This window comes from Ambystoma mexicanum, chromosome 8, assembly GCF_040938575.1.
Source record: "Ambystoma mexicanum isolate Mex_15411 chromosome 8, UKY_AmexF1_1, whole genome shotgun sequence".
Lineage (NCBI taxonomy): Eukaryota > Metazoa > Chordata > Amphibia > Caudata > Ambystomatidae > Ambystoma > Ambystoma mexicanum.
The window spans coordinates 1,058,075,901-1,058,101,923 of NC_090929.1; the positions used below are offsets into that span (position 1 = coordinate 1,058,075,901).

The following is a 26,023-nucleotide window of genomic DNA, read 5'->3' on the forward strand; positions in this document are numbered from 1 at the left end:
GTAATCATGCGTTAAGGGTTTAACGGCCCCGCCACCTTTTACGGCGCCGTTAACCCCTTAGCGCCTGGGTTGTAATGAGGGCCACCGTGAAATGGTTCATTCATTCATTTCCAGAGCTTAGTTCAACTTTAGTCTTACAGCTATGCAAAATCAGTAACATCATCCAATAAATAGCTATTCATCAACAAATACATACATGTTAGAACTCTCAAATCAAGTATTACATTGTTACAATATTTCAGATGTAAAAAGTGGTTCTTGGCGATCGCACATTAACATTATTATCACACTGATACCTTTGCCAGGAGAAAAGCACAAACATAAGTGGTGCAACTATTTAATCATAGTTTTGCTTTTTCCATGATCCATGCATATTCTTGCTGGTCATGGCAATCACTGTATCGTTATCAGTCAATCTGCATAGTCAGATGGCATCGTTAATAGACTGGACCTTCATCTTTCTCAGAAAAGGCTTAAGGTATAATATTCATACGTTTTTATATCCAGGACAGAAGAAAAGAAAGTGATAAAGTGTTTCCTAAGTGAGTTTACACGTGGGGCAGAGGTCTATGTCCACCATGTTCCATTCCTTTAATTTGGTTGCTATAGGCAAAATGCCAACTTTAAATTTCATATTGAGATCTCGAGCGTATGGAGACTCCATTTCATCAATATTGCTCTCTTGAGTGGGTATTTGTTTGTTTGCCCAAATGTTCAAGGATGCTTTACTGCAGCGCTTGCAAGATCAATTGGAGAAAGAACACAGGCAGCAGGAAGAACACCAACCAACTCACATGTTGCACAAAATACTGGGTATGTCAAGCTCAGGGAAGATGGTGGAATCAATGGACAGGACGTCGGTGACAACTATTGAGCATTTTGTTAGTAAGGCAAGCACAGCCTATGGGGTACAGGGTGAATCTTTGAGATACCCTCCTCATTGACTCAGGCATCTTACCTTAAAATTGATCATCAAGAATAGACACAGGACAATCTGCCACACAGATGTTTGATGCCCATCTAGTGGACACTTCACCCATTGAAAAGGATGATGACCCATTACAGTATTGGTACAGCAAGCGATCTGTTTGACGAGTGGCATATATGCGAGTTGCTGTTCAATTTTGAATCTGCCCATCTGCAGAGATTTTTTAGTGTGGTTTGGGTATTGTCTCTAACCACAAGAGAAGAGTTGTAGTGCTGCATGTTGATGGACATTTGTAAAAATGAACAGGAATGTCTTCGTGGAGGACTATGGAATGACATCTACCCATAGCCAAAACACCAGCTTAGATGATCATGATGACGATGGGTTCTTACCGGGTACATGGCAGACACTTAAACTTGAAGCAGGTTCTTACGTGGGGTGTGTAGTTGGGAAATGGAAAGCTTCATTACTATTGATTGTAACTGAGAGGCGTTGACCAGATGTTGCCTTACACATGCTGTTGTGTTGACTATGGTGCAAAACTTGTTTACAAATCCTGATCACACAACAGTCAAATGTTTTCATGTTCTTCCACAAGATGTAGCTCTCCTTTAAGGTTCTTGGATTCCTTTACAGGGTGCAGTTGCCCATTAAGGTTCTCATGCTACTTCACAGGGTGCAGCCACCCATTATGTTACACCTTGTGGAAGGTGGTCTCTGTGGGCTCGCAGCCGGTTGTGTGGTACTCTTCACTACGCGACTCCCGAGAATCCTACTCAAGATGGCTTCCGTGCTGAAGGTAGCAGTCTAGTCTTTTCACATCTCTCTGAGACGCTCTTGCCTGCTCACGTGATCATTTATCAAACACGGGAGCCGACAACTCCTCGCGTCGCTTCTGTTTCAACAGACGCTCCGTGAGTTTGCTTCTAGGGATTGCAATATTTCTGCCTCTCCTATCTGACTTGTCCGACTAACTCTGTAACCTTTTGTTTCTCAGCTCTCGTCTCCGGCCTCCCCCTTCTATTCCGGTCTTTCAATCTCTCGGTATTTCTCGCCGAGCCCTGAAATCCATCGGCGTCACAAATACTCCAGCCCTGATTTCATGTCTTCTTAGATACCCACTAGCCCTAAGTGCCCTTCTACCAGAATTCCCTTCATTCTCTCCAGATTCTGATTCTGACCTTATTATTATTTCTTGTAGAGCTCTTGTCTCCCATTTACCTCTCCCTGGAGACCCTAGATCAATCATCCTATTCTTCACTCCTGCCTCTGCTGGTGAGATATCTTTACTGTATCGTTTAATTACCACTCCCATTCACTCCTTTACGAGTTTACTCTGACCATTTTCCTTTGTGCATCCAGACGAAGCCTTCCTGCCTGCCTTCCACTGCCACTAATAGAAGACATTCATCAGCCATCCGGATCCACAACACCTCCAGATTCTACCAGGGTTTTCTTCCCTATCGAGGGTTTCCCTGGCGACCCTGTTCTTTCCCCTGGTTACTCCCACTCCGGGTCGGAGAGGACAGGGCCGTCCTAGGGGAGCTTTCACTGCTGCATTTGGTTGTTCTCTGGCGGTCTACTCGATCTGTCAAGGTGAGATTATTCAAACTTTCTTAATTATTGCGGGAAGCAGTAATCGAAATAACAGTAAGCGACGCCTAAAAAACGAAATAATATTGACGGACGAAGACCATTATGGAACAACAAATGCAGCAATTAATGGCCACAATGCAGGCCATGTCTTTAGGGGTACAGTCACTTAAACAGGACAATGTACAATTACGACAACAAGTTGCTAGAGCATTTTCTGACACTCCCCCGTCCACATTACACCCGATAATGTACGATGGCGACCCATACAAGCTCAAAGAATTTCTTGATAGCTGTACGGTCCAGTTTACATTAAAATCTTGTTTTTTCCCAACGGACAAAGATAAGGTGGGGTTTGTGATTTCTCACTTATCTGGGCCCGCATTGGCATGGGCCACGCCTTTGGTTACCTCAAACAATGTTATCCTGGATTCTTATTCTGCTTTCACTAATAGTCTAAAATCCATGTTTGGTAGGAAAGAAATCTCAATATCCACTCAGGAAAGACTCCTTGACCTAAATAGAGCGGAAAGGACCTATTAGGGTATATCACCCAATTTAAGCAGTTATCTTCCGAATTAGGATGGCCGGATGAGGGTCTTCTTACCCTTTTTCGCAGGGGATTAACTGATGAGCTGAAAGACGAGATTTCTAAAGTTCCTCGCCCAGCCAACCTGGTGGACATGATAACTCTAACCATGCAAATTGAATACCGTTTACAAGAACGGTCCTATGAACGTAAAAAGAGCAAGGGTACCCGACCCTTTAGTGAATATTATCCGACAGGAAATAAACCACACGTCCAAAATGAAGAGCCTATGCAGATCGGAGCTGTGAGGGGACCACTCTCTGCTTCTGAAAGAGAAAGAAGAAAAGCTTGTGGACTGTGCATGTATTGTGGTTCCTCTCTACACGTCTTGAAGGATTGTCACTTGGTTCCTCCACGGCGTACCCCAAATCCTAAATCGGGAAACTTCAAAGCCCTACCTCAAGGGGAAGAATGGTAGTGGCTCCAAATCCTATTTCCCCATATCGAATGGGAATGTCACTTGACACAGCTACAATGGTGGTGGTATCTTTATCCATGATTCTTTCAGGACGAGTTTTAGCAGGCATACCAGCCTTGATTGACTGTGGAGCCGCTGGCAATTTTCTGGACAATGATTGGGCCACGAAACATGAGATACAACTTGTATCCAAATCCATCATTACTCCCATCCAAGGAGTGGATGGGAGCCCATTGAGTTCCGGCCTGATCAAGGAACAGACCGGACCGATTACTTGTATGGTTGCCAACCATAAAGAGACTTTGGTTTTTGACCTTATTAAAGCCGCTCACTTCCCTGTTATTTTAGGTCTCCCATGGTTACGACTCCATAACCCATATATTAATTGGTCAGCTGGTACTCTATTCCTAGGGTCTGAGTTCTGTGTCAATCATTGTTTGTCCCAGGAGGCTGTGGGTGTTCATATTCCTACTGAAGTGTCAAACCTTCCAACAGGACCCACCATAAACCAACTAGAGATCATCCCTCTGTGCCATCGAAAGTTTCAGTCAGTTTTTGAGAATCCCATATTTCCCACTTTACCTCCTCATAGGAGGGACGATTGTCATATTGACCTTCTTCCAGAACAACCCATTCCTTTTGGCAGGATGCATGTTTTGTCCCAAAGAGAAAAGGCAGTTCTAAAGGACTATCTCCAAGCCAATTTACGTAATGGTCTAATCTCTGAGTCAGTCCCCCCAGCGGGCGCTTCTCTTTTTTTTATTCCTAAAAAGGATTCTTATGAACTCCATCCCTGTATCGACTACCGGGGTCTCAACAAAATTACTACTCCAGATATGTACCCCATGCCCTTAATAACAGACATCATAGAGGCAGTCTGGGGGGCTTCTGTTTACACGAAACTTAATCTCAGAGGAGCTTATCACCTCATCAGAATAGCTCCTGGGGACGAATGGAAAACAGCCTTTCGCACCCCGTTCGGACACTTTGAATATCATGTGATGCCATTTGGTCTAGTGAATGCACCAGCAGTGTTCCAGCGATTCATGGATCATTTGTTCGCTGACATCTTGTTTCATTTCGTAATTATATACTTGGACGATATTCTTGTTTATTCCTCCAACCCGAAAGACCATATCAATCATGTAAACATAGTTCTCGGTCGACTCCAATCAAACCATCTCTACTGCAAAGCCTCAAAGTGTGTATTCCATCAGGAGCAAGTTACATACCTAGGTTTCGTGTTATCTAGCCAGGGCATATCTATGGATCCAAAGAAAGTGTCCGCAGTCTTAGATTGGCCTACTCCCTCCTGTGTTAAAGACATTCAGCGATTTTTAGACTTTGCGAATTTCTACAGGAAATGCATCCCCTGTTTTTCAGAAATCATACTGCCCATTACACGCCTACTAAAGAAGAACGTCACATTCTTCTGGAACGAAACAGCCCAAAGTGCCTTTCAAACTCTGAAAGAAATTTTCACTTCTGCATCTATTTTGATTACCCCTGATCAGACCAAGCCATTTATCGTGGAGACTGACGCCTCTCAATACGCATTGGGGGCTGTGCTTTTACAACTCTCTGATCAGGGGGAAGAAAGACCAGTCGCGTATTTGTCTAGGACATTTAACGCAGCAGAACTGAATTATTCAGTCCTTAAGAAGGAACTTTTAGCTATTAAGAGGGCCTTCGAAGAATGGAGACATCTGTTGTTGGGATATTCATTTCCTGTCAAGGTTCGCACTGATCACCAAAATCTCAGAGTACTCCAGAATGCCCAGACCACCAACAGTAGACAAGCTCGCTGGGCCTATTTCTTTCTCCCCTTTCGGATCAAATTCACCTTTCTTCCTGGAAAGCATAACTTGAGGGCCGACGCTCTTTCTCAAAAAGATTCTCCAAATTCTAATTTCTGTACAGAAAAGATGTTCCCCAAAGCACGATTTATCGCAGCCCTAACTGATTTTCTTCAAGAAGTACTGACAGCCACAAATCAGAACAAATTCTTATGTGAAGAAATTGCAGCTAACCATCAGCTCACGGAAGAGAGGGGCCATTATTTTCGAGGAGCTCAAGTTCTGATTCCCACTCCTTCCTTAAAACAGGAAGTTCTACAAATGTGTCACGACTCCCGAGCAGCTGGCCATCGAGGATACGCCTCAACCTTGGAGCTCGTTCAACGACATTTTTGGTGGCCAGAAGTAAAGGAAGACGTCCTTGATTATGTTGCAGCCTGCACTATTTGTTCTCAGACCACGTCTCCTCGGATGTCTCCTCTAGGGTTACTCTCAAGGATACCTATTCCTGACCGACCTTGGCAGATAATTTCCACCGATTTTGTTTCAGACCTACCTTCTTCTGAGAATAAAACCACTATCATGGTGAACATAGATTACTTTAACAAACTTGCGCATTTCACCCCATTAGAGAAACTTCCTGGAGCAGCGGCTATGGCAAAGATCTTTCTTTCCGAAATCTTTTCTCGACATGGACTCCCGGATACCATTGTATCGGATCGAGGTCCCCAATATACCTCTCTTTTCTGGCAGAAGGTATGTCACATTTTGGGAATCAAGAGAGCCTTAAGTTCCGGATACCACCCCCAGACTAACGGGAAGACGGAATGCTTAAACCCAAGATTGGAAGGGTATTTGAGATGTTTCATCTCAGCTGCCCAGGACAATTGGGTCGAATTGCTGCCATTTGCAGAGTTCGCCTACAATAACGCCAAGCATTCTGCACTACACACCAGTCTTTTTCATTGTTCCTATGATTATCACCCTTCATTTGTACCTACCATTTCTATTCCTGCTTCCTGTTGCCCTGGGGTTGACAGTCTTATCTCGGATATACAAGATGGTCAGAAGCTAGCCAGACTATCACTTCAAGAGGCTCAAGATCGGGCTAAGAGGAACGCAGACAAGCATCGTCGGGCAGCCCCTAATATCCTCCCGGGAGACTCTGTTTGGCTGGCATCCCGATTCCTTCCCCGGCATCTTGTCCCTACTAAATTGTCTCCCAAGTATTTTGGACCCTTTAAAGTCTTATCCTGGGTTGGGTCTGCTGCAGTCAAACTCGCCCTACCGGCTTCCTGGTCTCGTATTCATCCAGTATTTCACTTATCCCAAATCAAGTTGGTCATTCCGGACCGTTTTCGGAGATCGCGGGTACCTCCTCCGCCTCCGGTCCTTACTGCTACTGGATCTGAATATGAAGTGGCCAATATTTGTGACTCTCGTTACAGGAGGGGTAAACTGCAGTTTTTGGTAGATTGGAAGGGCTATTCACCTGCTGAACGATCCTGGGAACCAGCTTCTGGAGTTCATGCTCCTAAATTGATTCAACGGTTCTTTCTCTTTCACCCAGGTAAACCGGGTTCTCCCCCCAGGAGGAGGGGGTATACTGTTACACATTGTGGGAGGTGGTCTCTGTGGGCTCGCAACCGGTTGTGTGGTACTCTTCACTACGCGACTCCCGAGAATCCTACTCAAGATGGCTTCCGTGCTGAAGGTAGCGGTCTAGTCTTTTCACGTCTCTCTGAGATGCTCTTGCCTGCTCACGTGATCCTTTATCAAACACGGGAGCCGACAACTCCTCGCGTCCCTTCTGTTTCAACAGACGCTCCGTGAGTTCGCTTCTAGGGATTGCAATATTTCTGCCTCTCCTATCTGACTTGTCCAACTAACTCTGTAACCTTTTGTTTCTCAGCTCTCGTCTCCGGTCTCCCCCTTCTATTCCGGTCTTCCAATCTCTCGGTATTTCTCGCTGAGCCCTGAAATCCATCGGCGTCACAAATACTCCAGCCCTGATTTCATGTCTTCTTAGATACCCGCTAGCCGTAAGTGCCCTTCTACCAGAATTCCCTTCATTCTCTCCCGATTCTGATTCTGACCTTATTATTATTTCTTGTAGAGCTCTTGTCTCCCATTCACCTCTCCCTCGAGACCCTAAATCAATCATCCTATTCTTCACTCCTGCCTCTGCTGGTGAGATATCTTTACTGTATCGTTTAATTACCACTCCCATTCCCTCCTTTACGAGTTTACACTGACCATTTTCCTTTGTGCATCCAGACGAAGCCTTCCTGCCTGCCTTCCACTGCCACTAATAGAAGACATTCATCAGCCATCCGGATCCACAACACCTCCAGATTCTACCAGGGTTTTCTTCCCTATCGAGGGTTTCCCTGGCGACCCTGTTCTTTCCCCTGGTTACTCCCACTCCGGGTCGGAGAGGACAGGGCCGTCCTAGGGGAGCTTTCACTGCTGCATTTGGTTGTTCTCTGGCGGTCTACTCGATCTGTCAAGGTGAGATTATTCAAACTTTCTTAATTATTGCGGGAAGCAGTAATCGAAATAACAGTAAGCGACGCCTAAAAAACGAAATAATATTGACGGAAGAAGACCATTATGGAACAACAAATGCAGCAATTAATGGCCACAATGCACGCCATGTCTTTAGGGGTACAGTCACTTAAACAGGACAATGTACAATTACGACAACAAGTTGCTAGAGCATTTTCTGACACTCCCCCGTCCACATTACACCCGATAATGTACGATGGCGACCCATACAAGCTCAAAGAATTTCTTGATAGCTGTACGGTCCAGTTTACATTAAAATCTTGTTTTTTCCCAACGGACAAAGATAAGGTGGGGTTTGTGATTTCTCACTTATCTGGGCCCGCATTGGCATGGGCCATGCCTTTGGTTACCTCAAACAATGTAATCCTGGATTCTTATTCTGCTTTCACTAATAGTCTAAAATCCATGTTTGGTAGGAAAGAAATCTCAATATCCACTCAGGAAAGACTCCTTGACCTAAATAGAGCGGAAAGGACCTATTAGGGTGTATCACCCAATTTAAGCAGTTATCTTCCGAATTAGGATGGCCGGATGAGGGTCTTCTTACCCTTTTTCGCAGGGGATTAACTGATGAGCTGAAAGACGAGATTTCTAAAGTTCCTCGCCCAGCCAACCTGGTGGACATGATAACTCTAACCATGCAAATTGAATACCGTTTACAAGAACGGTCCTATGAACGTAAAAAGAGCAAGGGTACCCGACCCTTTAGTGAATATTATCCGACAGGAAATAAACCACACGTCCAAAATGAAGAGCCTATGCAGATCGGAGCTGTGAGGGGACCACTCTCTGCTTCTGAAAGAGAAAGAAGAAAAGCTTGTGGACTGTGCATGTATTGTGGTTCCTCTCTACACGTCTTGAAGGATTGTCACTTGGTTCCTCCACGGCGTACCCCAAATCCTAAATCGGGAAACTTCAAAGCCCTACCTCAAGGGGAAGAATGGTAGTGGCTCCAAATCCTATTTCCCCATATCGAATGGGAATGTCACTTGACACAGCTACAATGGTGGTGGTATCTTTATCCATGATTCTTTCAGGACGAGTTTTAGCAGGCATACCAGCCTTGATTGACTGTGGAGCCGCTGGCAATTTTCTGGACAATGATTGGGCCACGAAACATGAGATACAACTTGTATCCAAATCCATCATTACTCCCATCCAAGGAGTGGATGGGAGCCCATTGAGTTCCGGCCTGATCAAGGAACAGACCGGACCGATTACTTGTATGGTTGCCAACCATAAAGAGACTTTGGTTTTTGACCTTATTAAAGCCGCTCACTTCCCTGTTATTTTAGGTCTCCCATGGTTACGACTCCATAACCCATATATTAATTGGTCAGCTGGTACTCTATTCCTAGGGTCTGAGTTCTGTGTCAATCATTGTTTGTCCCAGGAGGCTGTGGGTGTTCATATTCCTACTGAAGTGTCAAACCTTCCAACAGGACCCACCATAAACCAACTAGAGATCATCCCTCTGTGCCATCGAAAGTTTCAGTCAGTTTTTGAGAATCCCATATTTCCCACTTTACCTCCTCATAGGAGGGACGATTGTCATATTGACCTTCTTCCAGAACAACCCATTCCTTTTGGCAGGATGCATGTTTTGTCCCAAAGAGAAAAGGCAGTTCTAAAGGACTATCTCCAAGCCAATTTACGTAATGGTCTAATCTCTGAGTCAGTCTCCCCAGCGGGCGCTTCTCTTTTTTTTATTCCTAAAAAGGATTCTTATGAACTCCATCCCTGTATCGACTACCGGGGTCTCAACAAAATTACTACTCCAGATATGTACCCCATGCCCTTAATAACAGACATCATAGAGGCAGTCTGGGGGGCTTCTGTTTACACGAAACTTAATCTCAGAGGAGCTTATCACCTCATCAGAATAGCTCCTGGGGACGAATGGAAAACAGCCTTTCGCACCCCGTTCGGACACTTTGAATATCATGTGATGCCATTTGGTCTAGTGAATGCACCAGCAGTGTTCCAGCGATTCATGGATCATTTGTTCGCTGACATCTTGTTTCATTTCGTAATTATATACTTGGACGATATTCTTGTTTATTCCTCCAACCCGAAAGACCATATCAATCATGTAAACATAGTTCTCGGTCGACTCCAATCAAACCATCTCTACTGCAAAGCCTCAAAGTGTGTATTCCATCAGGAGCAAGTTACATACCTAGGTTTCGTGTTATCTAGCCAGGGCATATCTATGGATCCAAAGAAAGTGTCCGCAGTCTTAGATTGGCCTACTCCCTCCTGTGTTAAAGACATTCAGCGATTTTTAGACTTTGCGAATTTCTACAGGAAATGCATCCCCTGTTTTTCAGAAATCATTCTGCCCATTACACACCTACTAAAGAAGAACGTCACATTCTTCTGGAACGAAACAGCCCAAAGTGCCTTTCAAACTCTGAAAGAAATTTTCACTTCTGCATCTATTTTGATTACCCCTGATCAGACCAAGCCATTTATCGTGGAGACTGACGCCTCTCAATACGCATTGGGGCTGTGCTTTTACAACTCTCTGATCAGGGGGAAGAAAGACCAGTCGCGTATTTGTCTAGGACATTTAACGCAGCAGAACTGAATTATTCAGTCCTTGAGAAGGAACTTTTAGCTATTAAGAGGGCCTTCGAAGAATGGAGACATCTGTTGTTGGGATATTCATTTCCTGTCAAGGTTCGCACTGATCACCAAAATCTCAGAGTACTCCAGAATGCCCAGACCACCAACAGTAGACAAGCTCGCTGGGCCTATTTCTTTCTCCCCTTTCGGATCAAATTCACCTTTCTTCCTGGAAAGCATAACTTGAGGGCCGACGCTCTTTCTCAAAAAGATTCTCCAAATTCTAATTTCTGTACAGAAAAGATGTTCCCCAAAGCACGATTTATCGCAGCCCTAACTGATTTTCTTCAAGAAGTACTGACAGCCACAAATCAGAACAAATTCTTATGTGAAGAAATTGCAGCTAACCATCAGCTCACGGAAGAGAGGGGCCATTATTTTCGAGGAGCTCAAGTTCTGATTCCCACTCCTTCCTTAAAACAGGAAGTTCTAAAAATGTGTCACGACTCCCGAGCAGCTGGCCATCGAGGATACGCCTCAACCTTGGAGCTCGTTCAACGACATTTTTGGTGGCCAGAAGTAAAGGAAGACGTCCTTGATTATGTTGCAGCCTGCACTATTTGTTCTCAGACCACGTCTCCTCGGATGTCTCCTCTAGGGTTACTCTCAAGGATACCTATTCCTGACCGACCTTGGCAGATAATTTCCACCGATTTTGTTTCAGACCTACCTTCTTCTGAGAATAAAACCACTATCATGGTCAACATAGATTACTTTAACAAACTTGCGCATTTCACCCCATTAGAGAAACTTCCTGGAGCAGCGGCTATGGCAAAGATCTTTCTTTCCGAAATCTTTTCTCGACATGGACTCCCGGATACCATTGTATCGGATCGAGGTCCCCAATATACCTCTCTTTTCTGGCAGAAGGTATGTCACATTTTGGGAATCAAGAGAGCCTTAAGTTCCGGATACCACCCCCAGACTAACGGGAAGACGGAATGCTTAAACCCAAGATTGGAAGGGTATTTGAGATGTTTCATCTCAGCTGCCCAGGACAATTGGGTCGAATTGCTGCCATTTGCAGAGTTCGCCTACAATAACGCCAAGCATTCTGCACTACACACCAGTCTTTTTCATTGTTCCTATGATTATCACCCTTCATTTGTACCTACCATTTCTATTCCTGCTTCCTGTTGCCCTGGGGTTGACAGTCTTATCTCGGATATACAAGATGGTCAGAAGCTAGCCAGACTATCACTTCAAGAGGCTCAAGATCGGGCTAAGAGGAACGCAGACAAGCATCGTCGGGCAGCCCCTAATATCCTCCCGGGAGACTCTGTTTGGCTGGCATCCCGATTCCTTCCCCGGCATCTTGTCCCTACTAAATTGTCTCCCAAGTATTTTGGACCCTTTAAAGTCTTATCCTGGGTTGGGTCTGCTGCAGTCAAACTCGCCCTACCGGCTTCCTGGTCTCGTATTCATCCAGTATTTCACTTATCCCAAATCAAGTTGGTCATTCCGGACCGTTTTCGGAGATCGCGGGTACCTCCTCCGCCTCCGGTCCTTACTGCTACTGGATCTGAATATGAAGTGGCCAATATTTGTGACTCTCGTTACAGGAGGGGTAAACTGCAGTTTTTGGTAGATTGGAAGGGCTATTCACCTGCTGAACGATCCTGGGAACCAGCTTCTGGAGTTCATGCTCCTAAATTGATTCAACGGTTCTTTCTCTTTCACCCAGGTAAACCGGGTTCTCCCCCCAGGAGGAGGGGGTATACTGTTACACATTGTGGGAGGTGGTCTCTGTGGGCTCGCAACCGGTTGTGTGGTACTCTTCACTACACGACTCCCGAGAATCCTACTCAAGATGGCTTCCGTGCTGAAGGTAGCGGTCTAGTCTTTTCACGTCTCTCTGAGATGCTCTTGCCTGCTCACGTGATCCTTTATCAAACACGGGAGCCGACAACTCCTCGCGTCCCTTCTGTTTCAACAGACGCTCCGTGAGTTCGCTTCTAGGGATTGCAATATTTCTGCCTCTCCTATCTGACTTGTCCAACTAACTCTGTAACCTTTTGTTTCTCAGCTCTCGTCTCCGGTCTCTCCCTTCTATTCCGGTCTTCCAATCTCTCGGTATTTCTCGCTGAGCCCTGAAATCCATCGGCGTCACAAATACTCCAGCCCTGATTTCATGTCTTCTTAGATACCCGCTAGCCGTAAGTGCCCTTCTACCAGAATTCCCTTCATTCTCTCCCGATTCTGATTCTGACCTTATTATTATTTCTTGTAGAGCTCTTGTCTCCCATTCACCTCTCCCTCGAGACCCTAAATCAATCATCCTATTCTTCACTCCTGCCTCTGCTGGTGAGATATCTTTACTGTATCGTTTAATTACCACTCCCATTCCCTCCTTTACGAGTTTACACTGACCATTTTCCTTTGTGCATCCAGACGAAGCCTTCCTGCCTGCCTTCCACTGCCACTAATAGAAGACATTCATCAGCCATCCGGATCCACAACACCTCCAGATTCTACCAGGGTTTTCTTCCCTATCGAGGGTTTCCCTGGCGACCCTGTTCTTTCCCCTGGTTACTCCCACTCCGGGTCGGAGAGGACAGGGCCGTCCTAGGGGAGCTTTCACTGCTGCATTTGGTTGTTCTCTGGCGGTCTACTCGATCTGTCAAGGTGAGATTATTCAAACTTTCTTAATTATTGCGGGAAGCAGTAATCGAAATAACAGTAAGCGACGCCTAAAAAACGAAATAATATTGACGGAAGAAGACCATTATGGAACAACAAATGCAGCAATTAATGGCCACAATGCAGGCCATGTCTTTAGGGGTACAGTCACTTAAACAGGACAATGTACAATTACGACAACAAGTTGCTAGAGCATTTTCTGACACTCCCCCGTCCACATTACACCCGATAATGTACGATGGCGACCCATACAAGCTCAAAGAATTTCTTGATAGCTGTACGGTCCAGTTTACATTAAAATCTTGTTTTTTCCCAACGGACAAAGATAAGGTGGGGTTTGTGATTTCTCACTTATCTGGGCCCGCATTGGCATGGGCCACGCCTTTGGTTACCTCAAACAATGTTATCCTGGATTCTTATTCTGCTTTCACTAATAGTCTAAAATCCATGTTTGGTAGGAAAGAAATCTCAATATCCACTCAGGAAAGACTCCTTGACCTAAATAGAGCGGAAAGGACCTATTAGGGTATATCACCCAATTTAAGCAGTTATCTTCCGAATTAGGATGGCCGGATGAGGGTCTTCTTACCCTTTTTCGCAGGGGATTAACTGATGAGCTGAAAGACGAGATTTCTAAAGTTCCTCGCCCAGCCAACCTGGTGGACATGATAACTCTAACCATGCAAATTGAATACCGTTTACAAGAACGGTCCTATGAACGTAAAAAGAGCAAGGGTACCCGACCCTTTAGTGAATATTATCCGACAGGAAATAAACCACACGTCCAAAATGAAGAGCCTATGCAGATCGGAGCTGTGAGGGGACCATTCTCTGCTTCTGAAAGAGAAAGAAGAAAAGCTTGTGGACTGTGCATGTATTGTGGTTCCTCTCTACACGTCTTGAAGGATTGTCACTCGGTTCCTCCACGGCGTACCCCAAATCCTAAATCGGGAAACTTCAAAGCCCTACCTCAAGGGGAAGAACGGTAGTGGCTCCAAATCCTATTTCCCCATATCGAATGGGAATGTCACTTGACACAGCTACAATGGTGGTGGTATCTTTATCCATGATTCTTTCAGGACGAGTTTTAGCAGGCATACCAGCCTTGATTGACTGTGGAGCCGCTGGCAATTTTCTGGACAATGATTGGGCCACGAAACATGAGATACAACTTGTATCCAAATCCATCATTACTCCCATCCAAGGAGTGGATGGGAGCCCATTGAGTTCCGGCCTGATCAAGGAACAGACCGGACCGATTACTTGTATGGTTGCCAACCATAAAGAGACTTTGGTTTTTGACCTTATTAAAGCCGCTCACTTCCCTGTTATTTTAGGTCTCCCATGGTTACGATTCCATAACCCATATATTAATTGGTCAGCTGGTACTCTATTCCTAGGGTCTGAGTTCTGTGTCAATCATTGTTTGTCCCAGGAGGCTGTGGGTGTTCATATTCCTACTGAAGTGTCAAACCTTCCAACAGGACCCACCATAAACCAACTAGAGATCATCCCTCTGTGCCATCGAAAGTTTCAGTCAGTTTTTGAGAATCCCATATTTCCCACTTTACCTCCTCATAGGAGGGACGATTGTCATATTGACCTTCTTCCAGAACAACCCATTCCTTTTGGCAGGATGCATGTTTTGTCCCAAAGAGAAAAGGCAGTTCTAAAGGACTATCTCCAAGCCAATTTACGTAATGGTCTAATCTCTGAGTCAGTCTCCCCAGCGGGCGCTTCTCTTTTTTTTATTCCTAAAAAGGATTCTGATGAACTCCATCCCTGTACCGACTACCGGGGTCTCAACAAAATTACTACTCCAGATAAGTACCCCATGCCCTTAATAACAGACATCATAGAGGCAGTCTGGGGGGCTTCTGTTTACACGAAACTTGATCTCAGAGGAGCTTATCACCTCATCAGAATAGCTCCTGGGGACGAATGGAAAACAGCCTTTCGCACCCCGTTCGGACACTTTGAATATCATGTGATGCCATTTGGTCTAGTGAATGCACCAGCAGTGTTCCAGCGATTCATGGATCATTTGTTCGCTGACATCTTGTTTCATTTCGTAATTATATACTTGGACGATATTCTTGTTTATTCCTCCAACCCGAAAGACCATATCAATCATGTAAACATAGTTCTCGGTCGACTCCAATCAAACCATCTCTACTGCAAAGCCTCAAAGTGTGTATTCCATCAGGAGCAAGTTACATACCTAGGTTTCGTGTTATCTAGCCAGGGCATATCTATGGATCCAAAGAAAGTGTCTGCAGTCTTAGATTGGCCTACTCCCTCCTGTGTTAAAGACATTCAGCGATTTTTAGACTTTGCGAATTTCTACAGGAAATGCATCCCCTGTTTTTCAGAAATCATTCTGCCCATTACACGCCTACTAAAGAAGAACGTCACATTCTTCTGGAACGAAATAGCCCAAAGTGCCTTTCAAACTCTGAAAGAAATTTTCACTTCTGCATCTATTTTGATTACCCCTGATCAGACCAAGCCATTTATCGTGGAGACTGACGCCTCTCAATACGCATTGGGGGCTGTGCTTTTACAACTCTCTGATCAGGGGGAAGAAAGACCAGTCGCGTATTTGTCTAGGACATTTAACGCAGCAGAACTGAATTATTCAGTCCTTGAGAAGGAACTTTTAGCTATTAAGAGGGCCTTCGAAGAATGGAGACATCTGTTGTTGGGATATTCATTTCCTGTCAAGGTTCGCACTGATCACCAAAATCTCAGAGTACTCCAGAATGCCCAGACCACCAACAGTAGACAAGCTCGCTGGGCCTATTTCTTTCTCCCCTTTCGGATCAAATTCACCTTTCTTCCTGGAAAGCATAACTTGAGGGCCGACGCTCTTTCTCAAAAAGATTCTCCAACTTCTAATTTCTGTACAGAAAAGATGTTCCCCAAAGCACGATTTATCGCAGCCCTAACTGATTTTCTTCAAGAAGTACTGACAGCCACAAATCAGAACAAATTCTTATGTGAAGAAATTGCAGCTAACCATCAGCTCACGGAAGAGAGGGGCCATTATTTTCGAGGAGCTCAAGTTCTGATTCCCACTCCTTCCTTGAAACAGGAAGTTCTACAAATGTGTCACGACTCCCGAGCAGCTGGCCATCGAGGATACGCCTCAACCTTGGAGCTCGTTCAACGACATTTTTGGTGGCCAGAAGTAAAGGAAGACGTCCTTGATTATGTTGCAGCCTGCACTTTTTGTTCTCAGACCACGTCTCCTCGGATGTCTCCTCTAGGGTTACTCTCAAGGATACCTATTCCTGACCGACCTTGGCAGATAATTTCCACCGATTTTGTTTCAGACCTACCTTCTTCTGAGAATAAAACCACTATCATGGTCAACATAGATTACTTTAACAAACTTGCGCATTTCACCCCATTAGAGAAACTTCCTGGAGCAGCGGCTATGGCAAAGATCTTTCTTTCCGAAATCTTTTCTCGACATGGACTCCCGGATACCATTGTATCGGATCGAGGTCCCCAATATACCTCTCTTTTCTGGCAGAAGGTATGTCACATTTTGGGAATCAAGAGAGCCTTAAGTTCCGGATACCACCCCCAGACTAACGGGAAGACGGAACGCTTAAACCCAAGATTGGAAGGGTATTTGAGATGTTTCATCTCAGCTGCCCAGGACAATTGGGTCGAATTGCTCCCATTTGCAGAGTTCGCCTACAATAACGCCAAGCATTCTGCACTACACACCAGTCTTTTTCATTGTTCCTATGATTATCACCCTTCATTTGTACCTACCATTTCTATTCCTGCTTCCTGTTGCCCTGGGGTTGACAGTCTTATCTCGGATATACAAGATGGTCAGAAGCTAGCCAGACTATCACTTCAAGAGGCTCAAGATCGGGCTAAGAGGAACGCAGACAAGCATCGTCGGGCAGCCCCTAATATCCTCCCGGGAGACTCTGTTTGGCTGGCATCCCGATTCCTTCCCCGGCATCTTGTCCCTAGTAAATTGTCTCCCAAGTATTTTGGACCCTTTAAAGTCTTATCCTGGGTTGGGTCTGCTGCAGTCAAACTCGCCCTACCGGCTTCCTGGTCTCGTATTCATCCAGTATTTCACTTATCCCAAATCAAGTTGGTCATTCCGGACCGTTTTCGGAGATCGGGGGTACCTCCTCCGCCTCCGGTCCTTACTGCTACTGGATCTGAATATGAAGTGGCCAATATTTGTGACTCTCGTTACAGGAGGGGTAAACTGCAGTTTTTGGTAGATTGGAAGGGCTATTCACCTGCTGAACGATCCTGGGAACCAGCTTCTGGAGTTCATGCTCCTAAATTGATTCAACGGTTCTTTCTCTTTCACCCAGGTAAACCGGGTTCTCCCCCCAGGAGGAGGGGGTATACTGTTACACATTGTGGGAGGTGGTCTCTGTGGGCTCGCAACCGGTTGTGTGGTACTCTTCACTACGCGACTCCCGAGAATCCTACTCAAGATGGCTTCCGTGCTGAAGGTAGCGGTCTAGTCTTTTCACGTCTCTCTGAGATGCTCTTGCCTGCTCACGTGATCCTTTATCAAACACGGGAGCCGACAACTCCTCGCGTCCCTTCTGTTTCAACAGACGCTCCGTGAGTTCGCTTCTAGGGATTGCAATATTTCTGCCTCTCCTATCTGACTTGTCCGACTAACTCTGTAACCTTTTGTTTCTCAGCTCTCGTCTCCGGCCTCCCCCTTCTATTCCGGTCTTCCAATCTCTCGGTATTTCTCGCTGAGCCCTGAAATCCATCGGCGTCACAAATACTCCAGCCCTGATTTCATGTCTTCTTAGATACCCGCTAGCCGTAAGTGCCCTTCTACCAGAATTCCCTTCATTCTCTCCCGATTCTGATTCTGACCTTATTATTATTTCTTGTAGAGCTCTTGTCTCCCATTCACCTCTCCCTCGAGACCCTAAATCAATCATCCTATTCTTCACTCCTGCCTCTGCTGGTGAGATATCTTTACTGTATCGTTTAATTACCACTCCCATTCCCTCCTTTACGAGTTTACACTGACCATTTTCCTTTGTGCATCCAGACAAAGCCTTCCTGCCTGCCTTCCACTGCCACTAATAGAAGACATTCATCAGCCATCCGGATCCACGACACCTCCAGATTCTACCAGGGTTTTCTTCCCTATCGAGGGTTTCCCTGGTGACCCTGTTCTTTCCCCTGGTTACTCCCACTCCGGGTCGGAGAGGACAGGGCCGTCCTAGGGGAGCTTTCACTGCTGCATTTGGTTGTTCTCTGGCGGTCTACTCGATCTGTCAAGGTGAGATTATTCACACTTTCTTAATTATTGCGGGAAGCAGTAATCGAAATAACACATTAAGGAACGTGCGTGTTTTTGCAAGGCATAGCAGCCCTTATAGGCTGCCAGGTTTTTTCACAAGGCAAAGCTATCTACTAAATTTCATGCTTTTTTTCAAGGGGCGCAGCCACCCACTACGGTTTTTGGGCAGTTTCACAAGGCACAGCCACCCCTTCATGTCTACCCATTAGGGTTAATCTGCTCTTTCAAGGGGTGAAATCACCCACTTAAGTTCTGAAGTTCTCCCACAGGTCATATCAAACATTTATTCTGCCCCCCTACAGACTGCTGCCACTTTGGCAGATGGAGGACGGCCACTGTGAGGCTGGTCCCCCCCACACGACTGCCTCATTCATTCTCACCTACACAATGCCCTACAGGAGAGGTGGTGGTGCTACATGTATCATATCAAGTTGCCCACCACCACAACACAGTCCATCTCCCCACAGCTAGCTGAAAGCCCACTATAAAAGCAGCAGATCCCCCATACTACATGATGTAATCCTGGGGTTACTGCTCAAACTTACATGCTGTCAGTGGCAAACCAACCTCAACCATTTCTGGGGTAGTGCCGGCAAAAAGCGTGCCACTGGACACAGTTTCTGATGCCACTGACACTAATTGCGCAGGATGGTCGGATGAAGGATTTTGGCATAGTGTGCTGTTGTGCTGCTCCCCTTTTGCCTATCCTTCTTGCCTCGCTTGACCAGCTTCCCACAGCCCTCCACTATGTGGAAGACCTAGGTCGCTCCTCTCTACGATGGTCTTTCTTGGTGGGAAAATTGGCCCACACACAGGAGCTTGTGGTCTATGCATTCAGGTTAAGGTGACCACTTCCTGGGGCTCCTACTAGCTTTCTCCCTATGCAATGGCAGGATCAAGAAGACGGTCTTCAGGACCACATCTTACTGTACTAGCCCTTCCTCATGGCCATCGGGTGGCACTACCTCCTTCCACACCATATATTGACAGTACTTTATCTCACCCGAATCAGCACCCTCAACCTTCTAGCTGGAGACACTTCCTATTAAATGCCTACTACCTAAACAGGAGCGACCGCAAACTCTTCCTTTTAAAGATGTTTTATGGAAGGGAAAAAGGGGGACATGCAATGGGCTACCACAAAGGGAGGGGAAGGAGTCAATGCCTTTGTTTTACAAAACATAAATAACTGGTCATGATGTTGTACAGTGGGCTGACTCTGCTGTCTGGCTGATTTTGACAAGAATGTTCTGATCTGATAAATCATTCCTGTAATATGCGTGTTAATTGTATTACAGTTTGTGTGTTCACTATAGCACAGCTTGTGCAGCATTTTTACCTTTCTGTGGGGAACATATTGATCACGTGCAAGAACCAAAATTCAAATGCATATACATTTTTTTACTGCCACTATGATTCAGTTGATAGTTCATTGTGTAAAGCACTTGTTGCAGAGATGTGTGCTTGTATGGAAGATCACAGTACCACATTCCAGCTGGGCTGACTCAGCCTTTCCCCTCTATGAGGTTGGAAAACTTGAGTGTATCTATTCTTTGGTGATAGTAACACTTACTTTGTTACTAAACAACAGGCTTGCAGCAGATAGCGCTAATTATAACATTGAACGTAGCATGCGTATGTTGCGGGTCTAGTGCTTGCTTCTTGCAAATGAGGGTTGTAAACACTGGCAGCCACTCCCAATGAAAAGCATGAGGTGTTACTCGGGAAAGGTGATTAGGTAGCCAGATGTGAGGCTGTGGAACCAAAGTGTTGAAGCTCATATCCTGGCTTTGCTACGGGACAATGCATATAGATCCTGGAAAAATAATCTTTACTCATCGTCTAGTGCTGTGCTGTATTCTGTGAAAAGGTTTGCCTACTCACATTTTGGCTGCACTGTTTAGCCCATTGCCTGCTATTTCTTTTTCTGCACGTCATTTGAGTGGAAGGGATTGAAGAGAAATTACCAAATGTCACAGGACTATTGCTGACATATTTTCAGGTCTGTCTATTTGACATTAAAAAAAAGACTTTCAGACTCATTATAAATGGGGAAGAGAGGTAAATAAGGGTATTATTTATTAGTTATTTATTTTTATATGATTCTGAGGAATCTTTACAAAACAATAATTTAAACATTTAATTACAGCAGTTTGTAAGATAAATTAAAATACTTTCTTAAGATACTTTCTTAAAATACTTCATAATACTTCATAAAAATACCCTCACAGTTGCATTAAAAACCATTGAACTGCACAGGTATAAAAGCAAGGTGCAATGCTTTAATGCCTCATATTTACATCTCTACCCAATGTCCTTGCAGCAACAAGACAGTGGCGGGGCACAGTCAGTGGGTATAATTTCACGCTTGCATGGCCTTTTCTTGAAGGCATGTAATGAATGGACTCCTCTCTAATACACTTTGGTTTTGCATCTGGTCAAAACCAGGTGGTTTACATTGGAATCCATTAGTAAATATTGCCTGTATAACGTTATTTGCAGGCCGTGTTGACTTTTCTGTGAGACTGAGGGCAAAAATTAAAGAGTAAAAGTGAGTTTTCCTTGCTTTTACACTTCCCTAATTCCCTCTGCTTCCTGAATGATGAAAATTGCATGCAGGGCGCTCAACAGCACGTAACTGTCATTTTTATTTAAAATGAAGGTCTTTGTTTTTTGTACAATTTCAAATTTTCTTTTGCACATCAAGAATTACAATGTATATGTCTGTGTGTTGGGTGTATATGAAGCTCCCAAATACCATGGTAAAAACTGGATGAGACCCTTTAGGCTGACATCAATTAGTATTCAGGCTCTTCTGGTATGCTTCCCTTGATGATGGAGAAGATGATGTTATGTCTATGTTGGGCTATTATGTGAGTAATTTAGTTCTCTGAGTAGAGACTTCAAAAAAGCCTCACTCATGGTTTAACGAGCGATAGTGTTGCTTTTTGTATAATAATGACAGGTGATATATTGCACACCACAAAGTTATTTGTTTCTCTGCTCACTAATAGCAATGCCACTTCAAACCTATGACACACTGACAGAATCTCAGTTATTTTTGGGATACCTGCAGTTTATGGGTAGTTTTTAATCTGTACCCACTTTCTTTTACTATGGTGTGTGTAACCTTTATTGTGGCTTCCAATCTCCCTCCAGCATCCAAGTTTGGCACTCTTACATTGTGTTAGGCTGCCTATCCGAGTTCTAGTATGATGCTGAAGCGCGTGTAACTTTTGAATTCTCCCTAGTATCTGGCTCCTAATCTATGTTAAAGCTTATATATCTTTCTCAAAGCTACTAGTGTTAAAATGTGTCCTATGCTGTAACACACATACCCTCCTTGTGAACTGCTTTGGTTGCCCTTGAAATGCCACTTGTTAATTAATGTCATTCCTGTAAGGATAAACGTGGTAGGTGGGCATGAGCGGAGCACCCATGCTTACGTTGATGGCGGCTGGGGCATCATATCAAGATTTGGGTTGTGATCCTGACAGGAAGGGTGGAGTCGGGCAACTATGGTTTAGGTGGGCCATTAATGATTCAGTTTCCTGAGCCCCAAACACCCTTAGAATCCTTACAATTACCCTGCTATGCCAGGGTGCTTGCTGCTGCCACCTCCTCCTTACACACAACTAGCATGCTCTCTTTCTCCTCCAATGCCCCGGTGCGGGCTTCCACATGAGGCCCTAACTCCGCTGCCACTTTGTGGGATACCTAATGACGCCCTCCCTTCCCTGCCTCTGTACTTATCACCACGTGGGCCTCCTACAAAGTTGCGCCGCTTCTCGCACTCTTGAAGTCTCACCAATGCTTCACCCTCACACAGCGACCCAGACCTGTGAACCGATGCCCATGAAGAGCATGAGGTTCCCCCTCCACATCAATCATGGGGGAGTCCTCCTCATTAGTGAAACAATGCTACACCTCCTCCTCCCCAGCTATCTGCCCCTTCTCCTTCTAACTGTGCATGCATGCCATGACTGCCACAGATGACAATGCAGAAAATCTTATCTGGGTTTGCTCACTGCTGCTTAACCCGAGAACCCAAATGTGTGTACTCTGAGAACCAGCGAAACCGTAACTGACCCAAGTGAAAAAACTAGGGAACAAGCAATCTTACTTCTAAAAACTACAACGAAAAAAACCCCCAATACTAAACAGATTCGCAAAAACAGTACAGAATGTACACAAAAGGGTGTGTGTACATTTTCATTGTCTTCCCATTGGGATGCATATAGGTGTGGGAAACTTGTTCAGCTTTTAAAATTTTTATAAAGGGACGGAAAATTGAAAAGTTATAAGGGAGAAACAGCAACCTAACATGAGGCACTTATCACGCAGTGAACACACACTTAGATAATATATGCATTATTAAAGATATACTACATATGTAAATAATCATAGTAACACTATATATAACCGACTGCCTCACTGTATAGCAATTCCTCAACCTCTTGATCAGATCTACCTCCTGTTAAGTCTGTACATACCTATCCCTCTACTACTGTAAATGTGGAAACATTGGAATTTTATGTAACACTGTAATTCTATGTAACATTGTAAGCTTTGCATATTCTCCTCACTGCGCCCAGTTACCCTTGGGTCTGGCGCGCATTACAAATAAAACAAATAAACAAACAAACAAACAAACAAACAAACAAACATAAAGGGGAATAAAAATGCCTCAAAAACACACTAAACAGCTGCAAACTAGGCAAAAGGACCAATATCAAACCTATAACACACCTCCAAAATCCTCAAAAGACTTCCCAAACACTTCAAAATCTTCCAACCACTCAACAAGTATGAGGATGCCTTGTGCAATATGTTGCCTCAGAGCCTAATAAAACCCACAAAAGAACAGAAAGTGAGCTGGGCCTTATATAGGGGGGCAAACTTCCTTCTGGAGATTTGTGGCCTCTGATTTCTGACAGCTACCTGGTAGGCTGTTTACTATTTGGTTTTTTTATATTGTTTTTTTTTAATAACACACTTAATACCCAGAGGTCTCTAAGTGCGGACCCGGGGATCAAACCTGTGTTGCTCCGCAACCTCTGGCTTCCAAGGCGAGCGTGTTACCCCTGAGCTATCCTCCTGAGACAAACTGTTGCAACAATGAAACTTCCAGACATTATGTAGGTTGGTGGTACAAGTTCTTTTTTATTAAGGTGTAAGAAGGTAGGAGCTCAGGAATGGGGTGCAGAGCCCCAGAGGGGACCAACTGGCACCCGCCACCCAGGCTTACATTTTCCAACTGCCTGGAGTGGAACCAGCTGTTGCAGATGCACATTCCAACCGCTCAACATTCTATCAGTGACCTCCTTCACACATGCATACATGGAAAAAGGATATAACATGCATGCCTGTCATATGCATGCCTATTTGTTGCTTGGAACAGAGGATTGAGTGCTTTATTTCAGTAGTTGTGAGTTATTGTGTTGCCGGCACTTAACACATTTTTCATCACAAGATCTACCACTCCTGATTGGACAACGAACCATTGCGCAAGACTCAGAAGGTTGCAGCAAGTTTGTCTCGTATTCATCAGTTTCAGAAACCTGTCCTGTGATTGCCGTGGTGACATATCCTCACTAAAATAGTCATCCGCTATATCAGGTCTGTTTTAGAGACGTTTGTCCAGGCCTAGCCAGGGTAACTGGGGTGCAGGGTAAGAGGGCTTAGTCGATTTCTCGAGCCGCAAAGGAAAAGGCCCTTTTACAAAGTGTTATGAGTCTGCTTGTCCAGTTGTGGGAATCAAACATATTGACCTTGCACGGTGTCCAGTTAAAGTTTCGAAAATAAAGGATCGAATGACCTTTAATTCGAAAGTCAAAGGGTCGAAAAAAAAGGTTCGAATTTTTATTTATTCATTTATTTATATTTTTTATAGTTTGGTTTGGTAAAAAAAGTTTTTATAATAAAGAAAACAGGGGTTTTGGGGGGCCCATAAAAAAAACAATTCAAACCTTTTTTTCGACCCTTTGACTGTCGAAAAAAAGGCATTGGAGCCTTTTGATTTTGATACTTTAACCTAGAACCACCTTGCACCACTCGGTGAAGTGTACAAGCAAACCTTCTATGAACACACAAGCTGAAATCTATTTACAAAAGGATCAGAGCAGGCTACAATGACTAGTCTTAGTTTCTTGAGAATTGTTCTCTGTAAGGATTTCAAAATGTTCTTATCGAGATGTTAAAGCAGTCAGAAATAAACAGCTGTGCAATATACAATATACAATAAAGGCAGGGGCAGTCAGGAAATTGGCTGTTAAAAAAAAGGTTGTATAGCTAGAGTGGTCTCTGTTTTTGATTGACCTGAATTTGTCTTATGTTTCTCCCCACAGTATCCTGGAGCTGGGCGAGGATACCTGGAGTCCTGCAGCGCCTTGCCTTCACCTACTTCACCATAGGCCTGATGCAAACCTGTTTTGGCAAGGACGTCCAGGCCTGCGAGGTGGGTGCTCGTCCCATTGGTGGTACTCCGTGTTTTAAGTGGTACCCTGGTACCCATGTTCATCCTTATTATTTTTAAAAGCACCTCCCTTCTCTTTTTTGACTTCTTTCCAAAGTCCATTGCAATTCCCTTATACTTGAAAATGCAGATGGGCACCACTTCTTCTTCCTTCTGCGTTCTTATGAATTGGTGTTAGGAATAACTATATATGTTTCCTTACTGTGATTACTTTGAGTGAGAATTGTAGAACTAGCGTTTGTGCTGGGTCTCCCTGGCCTGCTCTCATCATCTCTGCAACACAAGGTGCTCCAGGGTGGCACTGGGCCACTGGCAGCACGTTTCTGTGTTGATCTGTTTCCAGAGCCATCAATATCTTTGTTCTCATTGTGCTGCAAGTCACCAAATTGGCTTGGCCCATCCAGAATACTGCCCAACAGGGAATGACTGAAACATTTTGCTACACCCTGCTATGTTATGTTATTGTATCTCGTATAGCACATAGTCTACCATAGAAAAGCAAGTGTATATGTGTGTGTTTTGGTGTAAAGGGACATGAAGATGACTAGAAAGTAGCTTTATACTCAGTGTTCCATAAATGAATATGCATGCAGCAATGAAAGCCATTAGGTTAATGTACCTACTGATGAGATCTATGTTTAAACTGTTGGCCACGGGTTCCAATGCCCTCAAGTTTCATCCTTCCGAGTTCAGGTTGGAATGATGTTACTTCCTGCGATGTCACTTCCTGTGATATCATATGCAAATTAAGGGGCCCCACAATTAATTTGATTCACTTGGCCCCACAATTCCTAAATCCAGCACTGCATACACACATGCGAACATGACCCATTGCATTCTGGAGATGCTAGTCCAGCCCTGGTTTTAACTTTGCATTCTGGGGCTTGGTCATGGATTTCCCCTTTATAAGCCCAGGACTAAAAGTCCCAGAATGCAAAGTTAAAACCAGGACTGGTTTTTCAGACATCTTCTGAATGGAATGGGGGCATGTTGGCATGTATGCTCACTTTCTCTCTCTCTATCTGTCACTCAATCTTTCTCGATTTCATTTTGTCCCTCGGTTTGTCTCTG

At 44.6% G+C, this 26,023-nt stretch overlaps 1 protein-coding gene across 1 annotated transcript in view; it reads left to right on the forward strand.

Annotated features, from left to right (window-relative positions):
- The window catches only part of LOC138473094 (heparan-alpha-glucosaminide N-acetyltransferase-like), a 1,171,537-nt gene that overhangs the window by 411,862 nt on the left and 733,652 nt on the right, over positions 1 to 26,023 (forward strand). The window contains exon 6 of the mRNA XM_069611600.1: positions 24,825 to 24,934. Coding sequence (XP_069467701.1) covers positions 24,825 to 24,934 — 110 coding nt within the window. The remainder of the gene's footprint in view (positions 1 to 24,824; positions 24,935 to 26,023) is intronic.